General features: G+C 37.6%; 1 protein-coding gene across 3 annotated transcripts in view; it reads left to right on the top strand.

The window, feature by feature from the left end:
• osbpl1a (oxysterol binding protein-like 1A) overlaps nucleotides 1–13,495 on the top strand; it is a 46,315-nt gene extending 32,820 nt beyond the window's left edge. For 2 of the 3 annotated variants that reach the window (XM_047375323.1, XM_047375325.1), the window contains 13 exons: nucleotides 178–367; nucleotides 1,115–1,190; nucleotides 4,609–4,743; nucleotides 4,884–4,981; nucleotides 6,423–6,605; nucleotides 6,686–6,793; nucleotides 8,776–8,865; nucleotides 9,953–10,079; nucleotides 11,510–11,623; nucleotides 11,706–11,829; nucleotides 11,903–11,993; nucleotides 12,223–12,243; nucleotides 12,626–13,495. In XM_047375323.1, coding sequence (XP_047231279.1) covers nucleotides 178–367; nucleotides 1,115–1,190; nucleotides 4,609–4,743; nucleotides 4,884–4,981; nucleotides 6,423–6,605; nucleotides 6,686–6,793; nucleotides 8,776–8,865; nucleotides 9,953–10,079; nucleotides 11,510–11,623; nucleotides 11,706–11,829; nucleotides 11,903–11,993; nucleotides 12,223–12,243; nucleotides 12,626–12,728 — 1,460 coding nt within the window. In that variant the 3' untranslated portion in view covers nucleotides 12,729–13,495. The remainder of the gene's footprint in view (nucleotides 1–177; nucleotides 368–1,114; nucleotides 1,191–4,608; nucleotides 4,744–4,883; nucleotides 4,982–6,422; nucleotides 6,606–6,685; nucleotides 6,794–8,775; nucleotides 8,866–9,952; nucleotides 10,080–11,509; nucleotides 11,624–11,705; nucleotides 11,830–11,902; nucleotides 11,994–12,222; nucleotides 12,244–12,625) is intronic. The other variant, XM_047375324.1, reaches the window with a different exon arrangement.
• The last annotated feature ends 8,497 nt before the right edge of the window (nucleotides 13,496–21,992 follow it).

Here is a 21,992-nt window from a genome sequence, read left to right as displayed (position 1 = left end):
TTCAACAGATTCTAAACGTTTTATGATTTTTAAACTACTCTGTTTGCACTAGTTTGTCAATCAGACTTAAAAAAAAAACACAATTTTCCCTCTATTAATTAAAGTAGGCTCCATCAGCCTCTAAAGCCCCCTCTGTGAACACTGTGAATCATCACCATGTGTCCTCGTCTCTATCAGAGTCAGGCTCTGAGCTCTCCCTGAGTGGCTTTGAGACGGTGGCCAGCAATTCCTTTGAAGAGGACGAGGAGGAGGACGAAGGCTCTGTCATGTTAAGCAACTCGTGCAGCAGCCCCCCCACCAGCATGTTGCAGGAGGATCACCATGGAGACAGAGATGAGACTCAGCCCAACGGGATAACAAAGCACAGGTCAGAAGTGCAATATGCCCCCACAGTTTCCCAAATTGGCCGCACTCCCCTGCGCCTTTCATCTCTGGCTTAAAGACGAACAAATTCAGCAAAGGGGCCATTTATCTTTTATAAGTCTGGTATTGTTGCAGATACTCTACTTGCTCTGAGAGGTTGGTTGGTTCTTTCCCTGATCTTTTTCACCCTTATCCTCCCTCAGGTCTTTCCACTTCATAGTATGAATAATTTAGAGTGAGAACCTGTCTGGTAAAGCCATGGGGAAAGGTTGTATTGAGCGGGCCTAGCTCCGTGTCACAATGTTAAATATTGATAAGGTCACAATGTAATGCAACAATCTGGTGGGAGTATGATCCCATGTTCGCTGATCCCTCAGTAGTCCACAAGATTTAGGTGTCCTTTAAATTTACAATATTAACCTCTGTTTTTATTTTACTTGCATACTAAGCGCACTTGCACTCATATGTGTCTTATGAGAACTAAGTGCTACAAATGAATTATTCCAACACAACTATTACCTTTGGATTTTTTGTGACGTTTGCTTGTCTGGATTTTGTTGCTATATTGCTTATTTTAGTGCAACTCATGCCTTATATTTCGAATATATCCACTTGAGATAACACCTGCAACTATTATATGCCTGAGACATTGGCTCTTGTGACATGCACTGGCTTTTAAAGCACTTTCACAAAGCAAATCAGTTAAACACTCCTTGTAGAGGACATATAATTATGCAAGCAATTTTTTCAGGGCGAGCTTACCTGCACCAATGTTCTCGAGAAATGATTTCAGCATTTGGAGTATTCTGAGGAACTGCATTGGAATGGTAAGCATTAAGCTCAGATGTTGTTTTGACTATCTCGAGCCATACAGATGGCAGCCAGACTGCTGCTTTAGTGCAAGTATATGTTTATTTTGTAGGTAAATAGAAGATCGAACCAAGAGGATAAATCCTATTTATCATAATAATATTATAATATTATATACAGCTGTAAAGTTATTGTGACACTGTTACTTATCTTACCATGTATATTGACGTATTTAACCCAATAGAATAGAATATTTTATTGTTATGGAAGAAATATTGTTTCATTACAATCATACTTTTTTTTTTTAGACATTGAATTTATAACACGGAATTTGTATCCTGTGCAGTTTTCTATGAGTTTTGTTTTTCCTTTAAATTCACCAGCAAAGGGCGCGGCGTTGGTGGCCAATCAATGGTTCTAAAATATATTTTGTGACTCCTAACATAGTTCTATTTAAATGTAAATCTCAGCTAAATAAATGACTTTCATCTTTATTGATTGTAACGTAGCTACAATGATAAACTACTAAATATGATGCACTGAATTTTCAGGCCATACGACAAAAGGTGAAAAACGATCTTCTGCTCAGCACTTTATGAAAATAGTTAAACCTTTGTGGCTATGACCGCTGCTTATGATAAATGCCTTTAATTGACAAAAATATTTTAAAAAAGAGAAAATACAGTAATTATTTCAATGATGCATAATTGCCATATGGCTATAATATTTTTGGTTTCTCCAAAATTTGTTTTTATGATCATGAAAAAGATGCTCAAACTCAAACTTTAAAATGGAAAGATTTGGCAAAAATAAAAAAATGAAGAAATTCCCCAAATGCAGCTCATCTGAGCTATGCACTGAACTTTAGCTGTCTTATCTCTGCTCTACTACCATTGCTACTTTCAGTTTCAGCTCCACCCTCCCTTCAATGATAAGCACAACCTCTTCACTTTGCATTACATGGTGCAGGCGTGTAATCTGTTCAAATTAAAAGTCAGCGCTTCGGTCTGAAAAAGGGCCATGACACTACTTATATGAAAATGCTTGAAAATCTAAAACCCACGCTTCATTCAGAGGAAAAGAAAACCTGCCCTTATCTTTTTTTCATGCTGTCTGCTGACAGAACTATCTTTTGATAAATCTGTTTAAACACCACTTATAAACAAAAATAACAATTTTCCATATGAACGTCAACACAAAAATCATGATGTGGCCATAATAAAGCTGCTAGCTGACCTTTTAGTGGCACGGTGTGCATTATAATAAATTAACTCTTTACATGCTACCACATAATGTGGAGCTAAAAAGGTTATAGCCTGTTTTCGAGTCGAGGAGAGGAGAGGAGAGGAGAGGAGAGGAGAGGAGAGGAGAGGAGAGGAGAGGAGAGGAGAGGAGAGGAGAGGAGAGGAGAGGAGAGGAGAAAGCTAATGCATACTCTCCACAGCAACAGATAAATTTGTTCTCACGCAATTCCACAGTGTGTCTATAAAGTTTTACTTAGTCATCCAGGTAGTGGTGAGCTTTTTGAAAAGGTTTAGTTTAAAAAACTGGACAGTATTCAAAATGTTTCAGTGTTCATCCACACACCATCATCAGTTGTAAGTGCAAACAGGAAATGTCTCTGGCACAAGGAAGTCACATGATCTTATGCAGCCGTATGACTACTGTGAATTGTTGTTTTTGCTGTTTTGTTGCCAGAGCAGTTTATAGTGGTACTCCCTCCCCTCTCTGTAAAACGGAGTATGACAATTTATCTCCACAGCTACAAGCAATCATCTTCAGAACAGCATCGTAAACTTAAGACAATTGATGTTTCAGGCCATTCAAGGGTTAGACAAAACATATTAGCAAAAAAACACAGGAAAGTAAGAGCAGCTGACAAATTAGCTGCTCTGATTTGTCAGATATATATAGATATATAACTATATCTATACATAAGAAATAAAAGTAGTCTTAAAAAAGATCCCTGAAGCACTCCGCATCTTACTGTAGAAGGTCATAGTTAGTCCTTTGATCTGAACAAGCTGATGTTGGTTGTTGGGAGAACTAAAAAAGCAACTTGTAAATATTTCCATCAAAGCTGTAAAGTAAGTTTAAGTAAAATATTATGATTAACATTATCAAATATTGTACATATATCTAGAAGATTTTCTACAGCATATTCATTACTTATTGCTGAATGAATTTTCTCAACCAACTAAAGCACAGCCCTGGAGTAATTTTTTATAAAACAATATCGATGTTTGTACAATATATTCTGTTCCTGACAATCATTTGGCTTTAAACTAGCTTCTCCTGAATCTTTTAAAAACATAAAGGTCAAAAATGGGACAACAATTATGACATAATTTGAAATCTCCAGATTTAAAAAATAAGATCTACTTGAACTATTTTAAGATCATTAGATAACATTCCAATATCTAGTAATTTAGAAAACAGAACAATCAAAGCGATCACAGTTTGATCGCTAAAGTACCAAATATTTTATTTAGACAGAAATTCATGCCATCATGACCAGCTGCAGAATGTTTTAAATCAGGAATACTCTGACATATTTCACTGTCGTGTCAACATTTGGAAGAGAATATGAACTGACAAGCAGAAAATTAGTCACAGTTCCATCAGCAGAGTCTACACTTTCTGATAGTGGTTAAAAAAAATATTTAAAGTGTTAGCAATATCAGACGGTTGTGAGTGTTCTCCAGTTTCATCATAAAACTTTGATGGAAAACTATCTGCTCCTTCTTTCTTATTCAGAAGCTGCCTAATAAGCTTTTAAATAGTTTTTATATCATCTGATGCCTCTTTAAACCTATTGGTAAAGTGCTGCATTTTGTGTAATGAGATAATTATATTTGGCGAAATAAATTAATGAAAGATTCCTAGTACATTCTGTTCTTTGCTATTCAGACTTATGAAAATCAGAATTAAAGAAGGGTTTTTAAAACTAATACTGAAATTTATACTAGGGAAATCAAGGGAAAACATGATTAGTTTATCACGATTAGAGAAGTGCCCAAAAAGGACTTATTTAATAGGTGTGGAAATGCACCTTGTTGAAATGGCAACAAATTCCTGTTTATTAGCATTTTTATTTATATCTAGACAGTATATTTAGTGTTTTTTAGGTTTCACTGTGATTCCAGATTAAATTTAAGAAGAGTTCAGGGCTCTATACTCCCAGCATGGATTGTAAAAATCCCATAAATCATTTTGATCTGTTAGTCACAGGGTATAGTTTTGTTTTTTTAAGCCTTCTGTTTGTTACCCCATTGGAACATAGATAAAGCCTTTTGTCCAAAACAACATGCTTACTACTGGACGTTTAATCAGATGTATCTCAAATCTTTTGAAAACACAGCATGAATATTTCATTTTCTAAGAATTACCATGAATCTTTGTAATGAAACCTTGCACTCCCCATGTTTCTTTCAGGAGCTCTCAAAGATCACAATGCCAGTTATTTTCAACGAGCCACTCAGCTTCTTGCAGCGTTTAACGGAGTACATGGAGCACACGTACCTCATCCATCAGGCCAATGCATCTTCTGAATCTATTGAGAGGATGAAGGTGCAACGATTTGAAACATCCTTGAGTTAGAATGCACAAATTGCTTTCCAATCCTCAATTATGTTCTATTTAATGAGCCAAGCTTTTGCTTTATAGGTTAATGTGTTAATTCAGTGTTTTCATGTGTTTATCTGCTGCAGTGCGTGGCTGCGTTTGCCGTGTCCGCTGTGGCCTCCCAGTGGGAGCGGACGGGTAAACCCTTCAACCCTCTCCTGGGAGAAACCTATGAGCTGGTCAGGTGGGTGGAATAACAGCACATTGCTCCACACTGATACTGATTTTAGAAGTTTTTAGACACTTTATGTTTTAGTTTTCATGTGCCAAACCTTTTGCACATCATATTTTACAGTACTGGTCAGAATTTTACAGTACACTGATCATCTATCTTTGGGCTTTGAATGATGTATTTGAACCATTTTTTTTCAGGTTGGAATGATTATATAACAAACTTAAGTGTGTTTTCAAAAGATAACTAGATGCATACTTAAGTTTTGCATACAGGCTTTACATAAATATACATACAGCCCCCACAATATTTGAATAAAAGTCCCTTATTAAGTTCCAAAGAAACCAGATGCTTTTTTTTTTGCCGTCAACAAGCTTCTGTCATAATTCTGGCTAAATATTTGACTGCTCCTCTTTTCTCAAATGATACCTTATTTAAATGTATTGATTTCTTGTCGAGGACCCAGTTTTAAGCATTATCTGGGACCCTTCCAGAAGCTTAATGTCAGCCTGCTTTATACATTCTTAAACCAATTTTGATATGTGTTTAGGGTCACTGTCATCCCTGATCAAAAGAGGTTGGTTTTGGATGTTTAGATACAAACATGAACCAAGACACTAATAAGATCTCCAAACACCAGTGTGACTGTCGACAGTGAAGTGTGTTTTACATTAATGTGGAATAGGAAGGTGCCAAACAAAAATAAAGTCCCTGCACCAAAATTAGCGCCTCCAGTCTTCAGAGTGCTGCTGGTTTAGCCAGATGCCAAATGGAGAGAAAACAATAAGATGTATTTTTGGAAGACTAAAAGTAGGGCTTCAAAATTGTATAGCACTGTACCAACTATCAATCATGGGGGTAGTTGCATCATACTAAGGTTCTGTTAAACCCCTAGTCATACTGGTGCGTCACACAAAGTGAATAGTGCAATGAGGATGAGAAAGACGACATCCCAAATGTTCCGCTTCACCTGAAATTAGCAACTAGATGGTTGAGACTTTGTTCTTTTAAAAACCTAACAATGTCAATGATCCCGAACACATATCTAAACTGCAGGCTGAGGAGGTCTCCAACAACAACCGCATTGGAAATCTGTTAACTATGCTTACTAAGGTGGTCTGTGCAAGGAAAACAATTAATTTAGCTCTGCCATTTCTGATAAGAAGAGTGGTGACGTATCCAGACAGAGTTATGCCAGGACTTTGTTTATGGTTTTTCACCAACTATCTGAGGGACCATTAACCAAATATTAGCACAAACATTTGGACCTTTATGTATAATGTTGAACCTGCATTGATAAAGAAAAAGCCAAAACTTAAAAAGATATTAATGTGGATGATGAGTATATGCAAATGTCTGACCACCAGCTTACTTCTCATAATATTTTTACATCCTTTTCCTAATAAATCTAAGCAGTATGCGACCTGCAACTTTATCTTTGTATTTTACCCAGAGATGATCTGGGGTTCAGGCTCATATCGGAGCAGGTGAGCCACCATCCTCCTGTCAGCGCCTTCCATGCCGAAGGTCTGAAGCAGGACTTTGTCTTTCATGGGTCCATCTACCCCAAACTTAAGTTCTGGGGCAAGAGTGTGGAAGCTGAGCCAAAAGGCATCATCACACTGGAGCTGCCCAAGTAAGAGCAAATGAAACCTATGCAGCCATGTTTGCTTCTGTGCCTTGGACATTAAAACTTTTTTTTTTTTTTTCCTGCAGGCACAATGAAGCCTATACATGGACAAATCCTACCTGTTGTGTTCACAACATCATTGTGGGTCAGCTGTGGATTGAGCAGTATGGAAATGTGGAGGTGATCAACCACAGGTCAGATCCATAGATGTTTTTCCCCATTTGTGGACATATACTAAAACAAAGAAATTATTAAAATACCCATGTTTTACCATACACAGAGCAGCCATAACATTATGACTATTTAAGTACTGTTGCATCATGTTATAGTACAATGTTTTGCTGTAGAAACTCCCCTCCTGGCATTCGCCTGGATTTTTCTTTGCCTTTTGCTGCCCAAATGAGCATTTTTGCCCATACGTACATGGCAGCATTTCCTTAAAAAAAGCAGCCACAGAAAGACAGCTGTGCTTCCAGCTCAAGCATCTTTGGAAAGCAACGAGTCTGAGGTGTTTAACTAGCTTCCAAACTCCAACAGATGCCTGTCTGATGGAATCTGATTGAAGGGAGCCTGAACAGCAGACTACCCCCTACTGTTTCCTCAATAATGCCCCAGCTGGTCAGAGAGACCGACTCAATATTAGGCAAGTAGTCATAATGTTATGGCTGACTGATGAATATGTATTTGCAGCACCACGATTAAATGGAAAACAGCTTCTTGCTCTTAAGAACTAAATCATTTCTTATTATGCCACATCACATTGAAATTTAAATCCTAAACAATAAAGTGAGGAGGTGTGTTGCATATTTCATCATTGCTTTTTAGGCAGATGTAGAGTTTCCAACAATTAAGACAAAGCCCAGTCAGTTATTCTCAAAGGAAGTTGCACAAGGACTTTGTCTTTTCAGAGATGGGGACAAATCCCTAATTGCATTGAGAAATAAAAAAAAGGTTGCCAAATTCTGCAGGGAATTTTACCATCATTGTAGCAGCGATGGACAGCAGATCACATTAAAAGAACTTATGAGGCAGGGGGCAACATAGCTAGTAATTCAATTCAGTTTCAGTTCAGTTTATTTATGTAGCACCTGTTCACTACTAGTGTCATTACAATGCAATTTACAGAACATACTCCATTACATATAATCCAATTCGGCCTAAATTCGATTAAAATCAATCCGTTTTATTGCAGTGCAATCATTTTCAATTATATAGAGTTCATCTCACTTCAGGTTATATAACAGTAAGGTCAAAATCAGTTGATTATTAAGTTGAAATGGCTAAAAGCTATCTGTTTAAGGAAGCCCAGCCAGAAGTACCTTTCATAGGAATAAAAACATAAGAGTTAACAAAGTTTATAGAAGCAATAGCATCCATGGAAGAGGCACGGCTAAACACATAAGCACTAGACTTTAAGTACTTTCAGTGGGAAAGGAAAACAAAGAGTATATATAGTCAAGGGCAGAAATAGACACAGTCACTTGGGCAAGGAGTGCTTTCAATATAAAATAATACTAAACAGAGAACAATACGTTCATGGCACCAGTAGCCTTGTTAATGGCTTGACCCAGAAAAGAAACATGGCTAAACACAAAAGGATTGAGCCTGGAGTACTCTCTATAGGAAAGGAAAAATAGGTGAGTAGGCAGGTTAATGGAAGAAATAACTTTGTTGATGACCTTGTCCATGAAAGAGACATAGCTCAACACAAACACTGGACCAGAAGTGCTATCCATGAGAAAGAAAAACAAAGCGAGTGCATATAGTAAGTGTCAGTAGCTCAGTTACTGGCTTCATCCAGGAAAGAGACACAGCTATACACAGAAGAATTGAGGCGGGAGTATTTTCTATTAAAACAAAAAAGAGTGTGCACCAAATCAATTGAAGGAACAGCTTTGTCAATAACGTTGGGCTTGAAAGAAACGCTACTAAACATAGAAGCCCTAAGCCAAGAATCCTTTCTGTGGAAATTATTTTTATTTTTTATTATTTATTTTTTTTCAATGCATTTTCTGGCACAGAAAATTGAAAAGTCCTGATTTAACTGTCATTTGTCCCTCTTTTATTTGCTCTTATAAATATTGACTTGATTTGACTTTAATAAAGATGCATGGGAGTCAGCTAGCAAAGACTGAAAATAATTACATCATGTTTTATTACATTTTTTTCTACTCAGAACTGGGGAAAAGTGCTGTCTCAATTTCAAACCATGTGGACTTTTTGGAAAGGAACTGCACAAAGTTGAAGGTTACATTCTTGATAAAAGGTACATCAAGCACAGCACAGCTGAAAAAGTTTTTAAATGTTATTGCTTGTTTATTTGTTTTGTCTAAACTCACTCTTTTTTTTCTTTTTTCTTTTTTGAATGTAACATTTAAAACACTTTAAATGCATTCTGCTAATTGCAACATAATCTTGAGTATCTGGGAAATAATTGTTTTTCTCTCTGTCACATGGACTGTATCCATTTTCAAATTGCTAATTCATTCAGTAATGCCTGATAGTTTGCATTCTTGCATTTGCAAAAGTATTGCAGTGCAAATAAGATTTAATAGGATGCCTGTTAGGTTAATTGGTCTCTCTAAATTGCCCTTAGGTGTATGAATGAGTGTGTGCATGGTTGTTTGTGTGTGTTGCCCTGTGATGGACTGGCGACCTGTCCAGGGTGTACCCCGCCTCTCGCCCATAGACTGCTGGAGATAGGCACCAGCTCCCCCGCGACCCACTATGGAATAAGCGGTAGAAAATGACTGACTGACTGGCTTCAAGTAACTTTAAGCTCTGTTTTTGCAATGCGGCCTAAATGTGACCTACAACTCTGAAGCTGTCTAATGTCATGAGTAAATTCAAATTTATAACAAAGATAATTCCCTTACCCATTCTCCACCTTTAAGTTTTATAAAATGTGGCCTAGTATTTAGTTTGTTTATTTAGTTTATTTAACAGGGACCATGTATACAAGCATTAATCCCAATACCAGTTTAAAGCGCTCAGAGCTTTTTTCCAAAAAGACACCAACTGCTGTTTTTGCGCTGGTCCAAAATGAAGCTGTGCTCAAAATATCCACAGCTGTGATGCTCTGGCCCAATAAAGACGTTTACACGTTCGAAATAAAATAAGCACATAGCAGAAGATGTGCAGAGAAGCAACACAAAAGTCAAATCTCAGAACAGTCTGGTTAACTTCTTTTAAGCTAAAATTTCCAGAAACTTTTTACTTATCAAAGCCCTTTTATTGAATTTTGATACTTTGTTTTTTTTCCCATTTCCTCTCAAAACTGACTGAAATCTTCAACGTTGTGTTTGTGCCTGAGGACATGTGCATGTCTGTCTGTTTATATGTGTGGTTCACAGCAAAAAGAAGCTGTGTGCACTCTACGGGAAGTGGACTGAGTGCCTGTACGTTGTCGACCCGGCCGTTTTTGAAGCTCACAAGAAAAACGACAAAAAAGGAGCAGAGGAGAAGAAAGCCAGCAAAGCGGTATGAATTACTCAGCAGGACTCAGCAGTGAAATAAAGTTAATCGCAAAGCTAAAAAGAGTTGAGTAGAGTTGTGGCTTCCTCTCTTCTGTGTGAAAGAGAAAATGAACCATGTTCAAGCTTTGATTGACATAAAAAAGAGTGCGGATAACTCTGCTCATAGCGTGGTGTGTAATACGTCTGCATATCTAAACCGGTGGATGAATGAATGAGGAGTTTCAGGACCTAGGTAATTTCAAACAAGTTGAAAAAAAATTTTTCGATTAATTGCTGGTGGCCACTTCAAACTCTGAAACATGTACTCCTGAAATATATTCACCTGTGGTGACAAAAGAAAGTGGTGCATAACTGTGAAGTGAAACAAAAATGATAATTTTTGTAAAAGTAAATAGCCAACCACACTCTCCCGTCCCCCAATCTGATTCCCCAAAATCAAATCCAGTGCAACTAAGTTTTTTCAGAAATCACCTAATTGAAAAATAATGTTCTCCTGTGTGTAATTTATCCCCAATAAACTTTGTAAAATGACAGACAGGGCAAGGACAGCAATAATTAGAAAAGTAGCTCAAATGGTAACTCTGGCGGAGATGCAGATATGTGCAGCTCAGGTAGGAGATTCAGTTGACAAGACAACTATTAGTGGTGCTGTTCACAAAACTGGCCTCTATGGAAAAGTGACAAGGAAAAAAAAACATCAAAAGTTCAAATGCAATTTTGCCACAAGCTAGTTGGAGAACACAACAAACATGTAAAAGTGCTCTGGTTAAATTAGACATATTTTTTGGCCTACATGCAAAACAGTATGTGTGGCAGAAAACTAGCACTGCACAGCACCCTCCTCAGTAAAACACGGTGGTGGCAGCATCATGCTGTGAAGTTGCTTTTCTTTAGCAGAGACAAGGAAGCCGGTACGCATTGATGGAAGGATGGATGGAGCTAAATGTAGGGCAAACTTTGAAGAAAGCCTGTTAGTAGCAGCAACATTCTTGAAGTAGGACAAAGACCCTAAACATACAGCTAGAGCTACATTGTAATAGTTAAGATCAAAGCATATTTATGTCATAGAATGAATGGTCCTGTCAGTTCAGACCTAAACTGTAGCTCAAAAGTAGCTGAAATCTGAGTTTGAGCTACTTTTGAAAGAAGAATAGGAAGTTTTTCAGGCTCTCAATGTGTAACGCTGGTAGAGACTACCTCAAAAGACTTTCAGCCAAAACTGCAGTGAAAGGTGTTTCTACAGAGTGTTGGCTGAGGGAGTACAAATGTGCATCACATTTTTCAAAATTTTGTTTGACATTTTTGTTGACACCTCTTCTGTGTTGGCCTATCACTTAAAAATACCACTTAAGTACATTACAGTTTGTGGTTCTGTACATTCTACATCACGCTGAGAGCTCTGTTGTCAGTGTAGTATTTCTGTTGCTTGCCTAGGCTAATAGTGGGGAACAGGAGGGTGTACCCTCACCTGCTGCAGACACCGTGGAGGTGATTCCTGGAAGCCAGCTGCTGTGGAGAATTGCACCCAGACCAGCAAACTCTACCCAGGTCTCACAGATTCCTCCATAATCTAACATCTATTAGTCCATAACATATCATGTTTTAACATGAAATGGTTCCTTAAATCTAGATGTATAGCTTCACATCCTTCGCAATGCAGCTGAATGAGCTAAATAAGGACATGGAGGGAGTCATTCCGCAGACCGACTGCAGGCTCAGACCGGACATAAGGGCCATGGAGAACGGTGACATCGGTAATGACTAAATAAACTTTAGCCGAATCCTCCTTATTGTGACCCAAATACTCAACTGAGATGTCTCAAGCAGACCTCGCAAGCGAGAAAAAGAAGAGGTTAGAGGAGAAGCAGAGAGCTGCTCGTAAAAACCGCTCTAAATCTGACGAGGAGTGGAAGACCAGGTAACACTCATTCTCTCACCAGGCATTCATGCAGGCAGTCTATGTGAGAAGGAACTAGATGATTCTGAAAAGATGTCATCAGTGTGGATATCATAATCATCTGATCGTTCTTCCAACAGGAAATATCTTTGTATTGTTTTGCACTGTGTTGTTCTCCATTGTTCCAGCTTAACTTCGTTTTATCTCCATTTTTTACATTTCGCGGCTGCGTCTTGGCTTTGATGCTAAGGAGTCTTCCCCTTGGTCCGAGGTTAGAGCTATGACGTGTTTTATGTGCTCACGTGTTCTCAAAAACATCCTAATATCTCAGTGTGAATGTTATCTGTATGATGGAGAGCCGCTGATGGTAGAATCCCTATTTGAAGATATTTAATACCCTTCCCTTTTCCATTTACCACAGCTTCACTCACTGGCACTTTAAGGAGTTACTCAAATATTACAGTTGTCCTCCCTCCAAATCCCTGTTATCCTTTTATAAAAAAACTAGAGCTAAGGTTTGCTCAGTCAACATCCAAATAATGATCCATATCCTGAAGATAAAGCATTCCTGCTCTTCATTACAGTTTTTCAATGTTTTGTATGAGTTTGATTTCATACAGCTTCTCAGCTTACAGCTGCCGCTCTGTTCTCAGGTGGTTTCAGCAGGGACCAAACCCCCACACCCGTTCTCAGGACTGGCTCTTCTCCGGGGGATATTGGGACAGGAACTACAGCCAGCTGCCGGATATATATTAATAGATTTTGTGCACAGAAGAAACACCTGTTCTTTAAACGTCACCAATAATTGTTTGGTTTTCTTGATTTTCTTTTTTAAATGAATAACTACACTAATTATAGGGTCTCTGGCAAGTGTGCACCTGAACATTGTGGCCTTAATGTAAATTATGGGGGGGTGGAATCACTAACTACTTGTAGTTTGAGATGCATTATTTGTATTTACTTTGATTCTTGACTTTTACCACAGTGCACTGTTTTTTTTTTAGCATTTATCTTCTTTTAAATGTTCATAATTGTAAATCTGTGTATATATTCTCCACATCTTCAACCATCATTGACCTCAGCATTGTATTCTCTATTACTCTGGACATCAGTCTTTTTTTCCTCTGATTTCTGGCCTGTATAGTTAAAGGATGCTTTTAAACCCTTCTTACATATGACGCTGTGTATTTTCTGTTTCATTAACACACCTTACAATTAAGTATAGCAGTATTTTTTTTTTTAAATCATCTGGTTTTTGTGCTGCTTTTATGGAACCACGTGTAAAAATTGAGCTCAGTAAAGAGCTAAAGTGGGATATGATTTCTGCTGTAAATGAAAATCATGAATCCTGTACAAACTGAGCGATATTTGCTGGAAATCATTTGCACAAACAGAGAAAAACAAAAATCTGAGTTCACATAAGAAAACATTTCCCAATTTCTAGATTTATCTAGATTTTTTTCTGCATTCATGTAGAGCATTGAAATTGAAATTTGCTTATGAAAATAAAACATTTCAGTGCATTCCTGTGTGTTGTCACCGTTGCTGTTTAGAGCTATTAATTTAAGGAGCTATTTACCCTCATGTAATTATGTGTTTTGAAGTTATAGCTACTATTCCTTTAATCTTTGAGCCATACATGGCTGAGTATAAGTATTTCTACATACTGTATTTTACAACAAATTTAAATTGATCTATTTTCATTATTAAAGATAAAATACACAAATACCATTATCTCTCTCTCTCTACCATCTGATAAGGTTAGGTACACATTTTTAGTGATAGCTCAGTTAATTCAGTAGTCTGAAGAGCAGACAGCTGGGCCTTCAGATGAGTCTTTAAGGCTAAATCTGGTGTTAGTTTCTTAATGAACCCAAATTCGTTATTCATAAGCCTTCTGCTCTCTTTTTGGTCCCGTTATGTAAAGCAAAGCACTCCATCTGATGGCCAAATTTAGAGCAGCAAGCTGAAATTCTGCCTGTTGGGTGGATGAGCTGAACAGTTTTTACTGGCAGCAAACAGGAGGTCAGTGTGTGTGTTTTTGTGCATGTTATTTATTACATATTCACTTACAAAACAAAACTTAAGGATAAAGTTCAGAAAATGAACTGTTTTATTTTTACCAGCAGAAGTCAAGAAACACTTCACTCTGTAAAACAGTTCAGGGATCTTCATAATGTTATTGAAGCTGTAAAGTCATATTAGAATATATTAACGGAGGACCCATAATTAAAGAAATATTACTTTAATTTGTCTTGCTAATAGGCTGTGCTACAATCAAAAGCAGACTTGGATGTCTCATGCAGCCTTTTAAGCATATTTCTGTTGATGCAGTTTTGACTTTGCATTACTTATTTTACATAAGTGGTCTGTTTAAATAAGTTTCTGCATAGAGCAAAGGAGTTTAAGTATCTAGTAGTTTTGTTCATGAGTGATGATGGGATTGATGGAAAGACTGGAGTGTCATCTGCAGGAGAGCTGAGCCAAAAAGCAAAGCTCTCGATATACCAGTCCATCTAGAATAAAACTGGAACTTAACTATCAGTTAAGAAATGTTCCTAAATGGGTAATCACATCATTATCTCCTTTTGTATCACTTTTAAATGAAACTAAAACTAAAATGAAACTAATCTATCTAAACATCATAGAAAAACACTAATTGTATATATAATTGTTAATAGTTATAGAGCTATGCACTGTGTGAAAAATCTTTTTTTAGGTCTTGTCTTGACATAGACTTCAGTTAAACTGCAGAGTGTAAACAGGTGTTACAACTGGCTCTTGGTATATGGGCTAGGTTAATTTTAGTGACTCAGCATGAGCCCAAAGGGCGCTGTTATAAGAAGTTTGGCTTAAGGCAACCTATAAAAACCTCTTAAAATCTTTTAAAACCAGGCAGCAAGACTTTTCACCACCAATGAAAAACCAAAAATAAGGACTCAAATAATTGACTGTCCACAATTTATCTAGAATTTGTATATGCTTGCTTTACTTAGTAATGCTTTTGCAGGGGTCAATAACAGCTTGAATTCAGCAACACCTAATATTTTCAATGATAGTAATGAATCAATCATCTTAACCTGTCTTTCCCTGATGCTGAAACTAGTGAGTATGAAGAGGCTTTGAAGACAGAGGCTCATCCATGCACCCGATGTTTTTTCGGGAAACGAGTGGATTTTCTTAAAAGAAAGGCAATTAAAATCTTCAGTTTTCTTCCTCTGAGTAGACAGGCACTGATGCTCCAGGTTTCGTTGTTCAAACAGGAACTTTGTTGTCATATGTCTCAGAAGATAGTAGCTTCCAGAGGCTGAAGAGTTAAAGGAAACCCCGGAGGTATCACAGAGGTTGATTCAGAACTTCCAGAAGCCTGAAACTTAGAGCAATAAGTTGTTCACCGAACAAGTTCACTTCAGTTGTCTGGGTAATGTCCGAGCTACTGCACCCTGTTGGCGGTCAGACGCCTCGGAGCTCCTCTGGTCCTTGGTCCCCAGAAGCAATCACACACTCTAACACTGACTCTTAAATGAATGAATCTCAACCAGTTTCTAACTTTTAGCTTTTTTAATCTAAATTCAGGCAGAGGAATGATTACAGAGATCAGCGCTGAGGCTCCCATCTCGGACCATCACCGTCTGTTAGAGGATGACGAAGAGCCTCGATAGAAGGTCACATATAGTTTTTATATCTGGCACACCAATGCAATGGTGTGCTGTGGCTTTCTAATCTAACCAGTTATACCGGCTGCTCCACTATCTACCCCAGTGCCCCAGCCTCAGGTTATTCATGACAATCCTTGGGCCATTTATCCTTGAACTGTATGTCTATGAGCATACTTGTCCTATTCTAAAAAAAGGGAAACATTAGAACTTGTATTTTATATTATTATGGTATAATTGGGAAAAACAGCTATGAGCATATTAATAAAGGTTATTCCTAACAACCCCCCTAATGAGGTGTCATTTAAAGACACCTCACTAATTTAGATCAGTTAACCCCCTAGGCACTGGGTAGTGGACCACCTGCAACTGGGTACCCACCCCCAGAAACAATCATTCAACCCTGTATGTGTGCGTTAAACCTATATGTGACCAGGGAATCTCCTTCCAGCTGTCACGTGGTTCCTCCCCCCCCCCAAGAAGGAACGCCATCTCTCCGGTAGACCCGTGGTTGTGTCTAAGCAACAGTTGATACACCTAGTGGAGACAACTCTAACCCCATCAAACCTGTATGTGTATGATTTAGAGAAAAGAGAGAGAAGGGACAACAGCCTGAAGCACAGCAGAAAATTCTGTCTAACATCATGTGAATCAGTTAATGTTGACATCCATCCCCAAACGTCCTTTGGCAGGTTCAGCTACCTGAAAAGGTTAGTCTTAAAATGCAATATAGAATCATATGATCATACCGGGCAGATTACGCTGAATTGTAGGTAATTATCAACTGCTATTTTTATCATTAAAGCAGGCCACATAGTGGCTTAATCAAATGGATCTTAGTCAAAAATATTTCATCATGATCAAGAACAATGTACCAGTTTAACATGATTAGAAAACTTTTTACTTTAAAGCTGCTTCCATTTATTACCTAACATATGTCCTAAAAATCAACCTATGGAGAGGTGAACACATAACTCAAAATAACATGCGAGGTCCTACTAATACTTTCATTCATGACATGTGCTTAACTAATTTCACTTAATCAATCTGTCATTGACTTATCTGATACAGCATTCATACAGTTAAATCAAAAATTCTGATTCCTTTAATATCAACATTATTCATAAGTCACAGAAATCACCGTAAATGATATTGGGTCAGACGGCGGCTTATGTGATATCAACAGTTATGTTGTGTAAGCTGTAGCAGTGAGCGGTGCGGCACATAAGCAACAAGGGCAGATATATTTAATTTCGGCAGCAAAGAGATGATTAGAAAAAGGCCAGAGAATCATACATCATACATCATACAACATGGGAAAAACCCACCTCACATCAATCAATGTGTCTAGTGCATATGGACCTAAGCTAGAATATGGCAGGCAGTTCCTTCCGTCCGTCATATAACTCCGGCCCCCAAACGGAGTGCCATCTCTCCGGTAACTGCCTGCAGCCCTCAGTGTGTGCACCCCCTGTTTCCCGTAGAACAGACCTATGCTGATGTGTGTCTGAAATTTAAATGAACAAAACATCGCAAATAGAAAATAATGCCCTGTTGAAAAATTCAAAACTACTAAAATAGAAACCTGGAAGCACAGCGGAAATGAGCAGCACAATGTGTATCAGTATATTGTAGGCCCTGAATCGTAAACCCTGTTCAATTATCTATAGCAGTTGTCTGGTCCTCCTCCTCCTAGCACAGTATCATAATTTCTCCAGCACTTTGGTTTGGTTCCATGAGATCCACATCATCACTTGTGCTCAAATATTCAGTGGACAACATCAGTGTGCTCTGGCACCACATCCATTTGATATTCTGGTAATCTCAAACCTCTGGTATCACTGGAACCAATCGCACGATCAATACACCTGAGGATGAGAGTTGCACAACAGCAAACACAACCTGTGATCACCACAACAACAGTCAATGATGTGAATATATTCACCAGTAGGTTTCCCTATTTTCTAAACCACATCTTGAACATGTTTGTGAATTGTTCATCGATCCCTGAGTGTGATTTTAATTCGATAGATAGTGATTGCAATCCTTTTAGGGCCTTCGTTAGAGATCCATCAGGTGATGTAATTGTTGGGAATAAAAGAACAGCAAACCTCTCCACAAACACCACACAACCCTTTTTCTTTTTTTTTTTTGTATGTAAGGATCATACCCAAAGCTATTCTAATTTAATAAGAAATTATTTCAACATCCTGTTTACACAGCCTTTAGCTGTCTCCCCTGTTTTGCCGTGGTGTCATTTAAAAGATTAGAATCAGTTCTAACAGGAAGCAGTTTGTATTTTAGCAGAAATATTAAATTCAAAAACACATTTTCTGAAAGGTTCCCCCTGACGAAGTAGGCCAATCGGTGTCAGGGCATCCTGGATGGAGAGGATAACCAGGGCACAGCTTTCCTGTCCAGCCAATAGGTAGTCACCCCAAAGCAATGAATCCCCATAAATCAGTTCTGTTCAGCAGCAAGTAAAGGCTCAAGGCCTTGTATCAAGTTAATTTACAATCTAAGTTGTAAACAACATCATCTATAAATAAATAACTCAGAAGCACATAGGAAGTTATCATTTCTATTCATGAAGTTATTCGAATTGATTAAATAGTTGAACACTCCTTTAACCCTTCATGCAATTTATTCCACAATTTCCCACATTCACAGAAATAAACATTTGTTTGTTGATTATTCACACAGTTTTACTTTAGAAATCCTTCTCCCCTCTGTGATTTTTGATTTTGTGACCTCCTTTCAAATTTACCAGGACATACTCCTTCAAGCTTTAACCCAACAAATATAATTTTTATTGTTTATTTCTTTCCCTCTGTTGAAGTGTTGGGGCCATCCATTTTGGTCACACATTTTGACGCACGCAGCTCAACAAATGTCGCAGCACTGACGTCACTGGGAGCATAAACCAGTTGAGATGCAGAGTTTCGTTGCCATTTCCCACCTGTCTCACAGGACAGCGCAATGGAAGCGCATATCTGGAGAGACAAGAGCTCGCAGGCAAACTTTTGCTCCACGAGGCCATTCCCGGAAGAGCTTGAAAGCTGGAAATCTGTCTGATACGAGAAGATCAGAGGATTTATTCACCGATTGAAGACCACGCCGACACCCAGCGCAGGTGGAAACCTACAGAGGTTCTATGTCCAAGGAGACAAGTTTTCCTTCTTGTGTAAGCAGTCGACTAACGGTTCATTTTTTCCCCTCATGGACGAATGAGAAATTACCAGTTTTGAGAGCAGAAATCAACGTCAAAGTAATTTTGTTCTTTTCATATTAAACCGGATAGGTGCATTTAGAGGTCTGGGCAGGATGAGGCAGTTAATGTGATGTAGGATCACCAGTAGTTAATCTCAGGTATTAACTTGTTGCATGCAATACTGATTGAATTATGTTATGCTGAGCTGTGTTTTGATTTGATTTGCTGTGCAAGCGCTGCTGAATTGTACATGGTTCATGTTTTGTCTGGCTGATCTCAAATCAGCCAGGAGTTAGAAGTTGGAGTTTTAAAAGTTTTTCACTCAAAGCAACTGCGGTTCGGGCCTCGCCCAACCACTCTTTGTTCCAGTTTTATTGCCGGAGATTTTCCACTGAGTTCCCGCCTCAGAGTTTATGACTCTTTGTTAAGATTTGCGGCAATCAGCTGGTTGAGGCTAAAGGGGCGTGGCCCCACCGTTTTATCAGCTGATCGCTGCAATCGAGACATCAGCACGACAGGAGGATCTCTTTACATTTAACCCAAATTACACATTTTGTCCATAAAACTACTGGTTTGATCTTCATAGACACTAATTGCGCATATATGTTTTTTTATTTTATTATTATTGTTAGGTAGTCATTTTTATTTCCTTTGTGTAGAATGGTGCTTGTTAGTTAGGTGAAGGTTTTTGGACCAGAATAATGGTATATCAGAATTATTTGGCTTCAATAAATCTTCATATATATAATTAAGAGAAGCATTTGTGTTTATTTCGTGCAAGAGTGATTTATCTGTCAAAACAAGGTCGAAGTTCCCCCACCTTCGGTGAAGTGGTTGAATAAACAGTGGCAGTTTGTTGTTTTGGTTAATAATTTGTAATTATTAGAGAGCTGTGAGCCCATAATCACAACACCAGAGGATATCTCTGATTTCTATTTGTAAGTAATGATTTTTGATTAATAAATTAAATTTTTTCAAATTATGATTTTAAATTATAATTCTTGATGAATATTAATTAATCAATAATAATAATCCTTACAGAAGTAACCCAGCCCACTCAAAAATGTATAAAACAGGTTCCACATAATTGTATTTTGTTAGTTGAAAGCAAAAAGATGAGTTAATCTTACCTTATGACATTATGGTTACTGGAATAAATTAATTTAATTCCACAAGCACATTTTTATGTGTTAGCTGGAAGTGAAACGCTAAGTCAAAAAATATCCAATCGAACCTATTTGTATGTTCTTCTTCAGGTGCTTTCTGATTTCTCTAACGTTTCCTACGGAGGATGGCTCTATCTTCCTGCAGTATGATCTGCTTACCTTAGTTTTGCCCTCATCCAGAGTTCCATTTGTTTCTCCTGTTGGTTCTTTGGTTAGAGCCTCCTGTGTGTTATGAGACAAAAACTTCACAGCAGATTAAAATCTATGAACATGTCAGTTACTCTCTCTCTGAATCCAGACTGGGTGCACACCCCGACTGAAGAAAGGAGGTGAAAGGTCAGGGCATGGTTCTTCATGTCAGCAGCTGATGGGGAGTTAAACCCCATAAGCTCAGTGGGTGATGATCTTATGTAAAACATCACCAAGGGCAGCGCATCCAGACACTTCATTTTTGTATCAGGACAAACTTTAGCCAATCGTTTTTTGATTGTGTGATTAGCTCTCTCAGCCGACCTGGTGAACGTGTCAAGCACATCTCTACATCCTTTCACACTGTTGTCAGTACCCATAAAATCAATAACAATTTCAATGCTCCAATACCTGTTTTCATGAGAATCTTATATGTAGATAATATAATAGAGTCATCCTCTCACCTTTACCCCAAAAAACATATTTATATTGTAACCCAGTTAGTTGCTACTTTATTGTCCGTTAACTAGTAGACAAAGTTAGATTTGTTCAAACCATTATTTTCCAAAATAATTTTTTGAAATCATCCCCAGAACAAAGTATTTATATCATTTACCATGGAGGTGTCCAGTGTTTTGGACAACCTACTTTTCAAGCACATTGATAATTTGATTAAATCTACCTAAATTAGACCTTGAAGGTCCTTCCCCAAAACCATGTTGTAATTATGAATCTGAAAATATTATTTAATATTTTAATATTTTATCAAATAATATTTTGGTCTGTTAAGGATTGTCCTGTGAATACCAGCCCAGTAAGGCGATGGTATTAGGACAAAATAGAAAGGTGTGAGACGAGCTCTGACATTATTGAACAGCATAAACTCTGCACATATATGGAATGAATTCACACAATTTCTTAAAATACAAGAATTTATTAACAAAAATAAGTCAACTCAAAGTCAAACATATTTCAATCAACAAACTCTTTACTATGCTAAAACAATCCAACTAAACTACCAAGCAGAATTAAAGAATAAAGAAGACTAATGGGCTATGTACAATATAAACAAGTTGATTAAAGATGCAACATTACCATGCAATGTTTATGTTTGAGAACCAAGGATTATCTTGAAGAATCTGGAAGTGAAGTTAAGTTAGTCTTGGAACTAACTTAGGCAATAATCAGCAAACATTTAGACAACCCTTCACAATGCAAGATCAGATAAAATATTATTTTAATAAAATAATGTTTTATATAATGATCTGCTGAATAAAACCAACCTTCTGGATAACTAATTCTCAACGGTGTTTAATTAACTGCCTTTATTTATTGAAATAATATTTGAAGAAATATTATTAAGGGAGTATTTTGGAAAAGAGCCAAATCTTTCTGGAGAAATGGGGCTTAATGGTGTTTACTTAGTTATCAAATCTAGTAAATGATGCTCAGGGACTATTATTCACTAGCTTGAAAACCAACAACCTTTCTGTTGACTAGCCTTAATGCTAACAAACACGTGTTCTTACCGTTAGCAGTTAAGCTAACAAAGAAGCGGATAGCTTAGCACCAGAATCAACACATACCTTTAAAATACCAGGGTTAATAAAAGGGTTAAATGCATAAGCGCGGACGGCGCGTTATGAGCGGTCTTCTGTTTAAAATCACCCTTCAAGTAAAGTTTATCTTAACTTTAAAACATACAAAGAACACAAACCGGCCTGTGTGCTACAGATAGCCTGCTAGCACTAAGATAGCCGGGTTCTACAAAACAAACTTCATAACATGAAAACGTTTA

The sequence above is a fragment of the Girardinichthys multiradiatus genome, chromosome 9 (genome assembly GCF_021462225.1).
Source record: "Girardinichthys multiradiatus isolate DD_20200921_A chromosome 9, DD_fGirMul_XY1, whole genome shotgun sequence".
Taxonomy (NCBI): Eukaryota; Metazoa; Chordata; class Actinopteri; order Cyprinodontiformes; family Goodeidae; genus Girardinichthys; species Girardinichthys multiradiatus.
The sequence above is the reverse complement of the archived record's forward strand: the minus strand, read 5'-3'. Positions and strand labels throughout refer to the sequence as shown.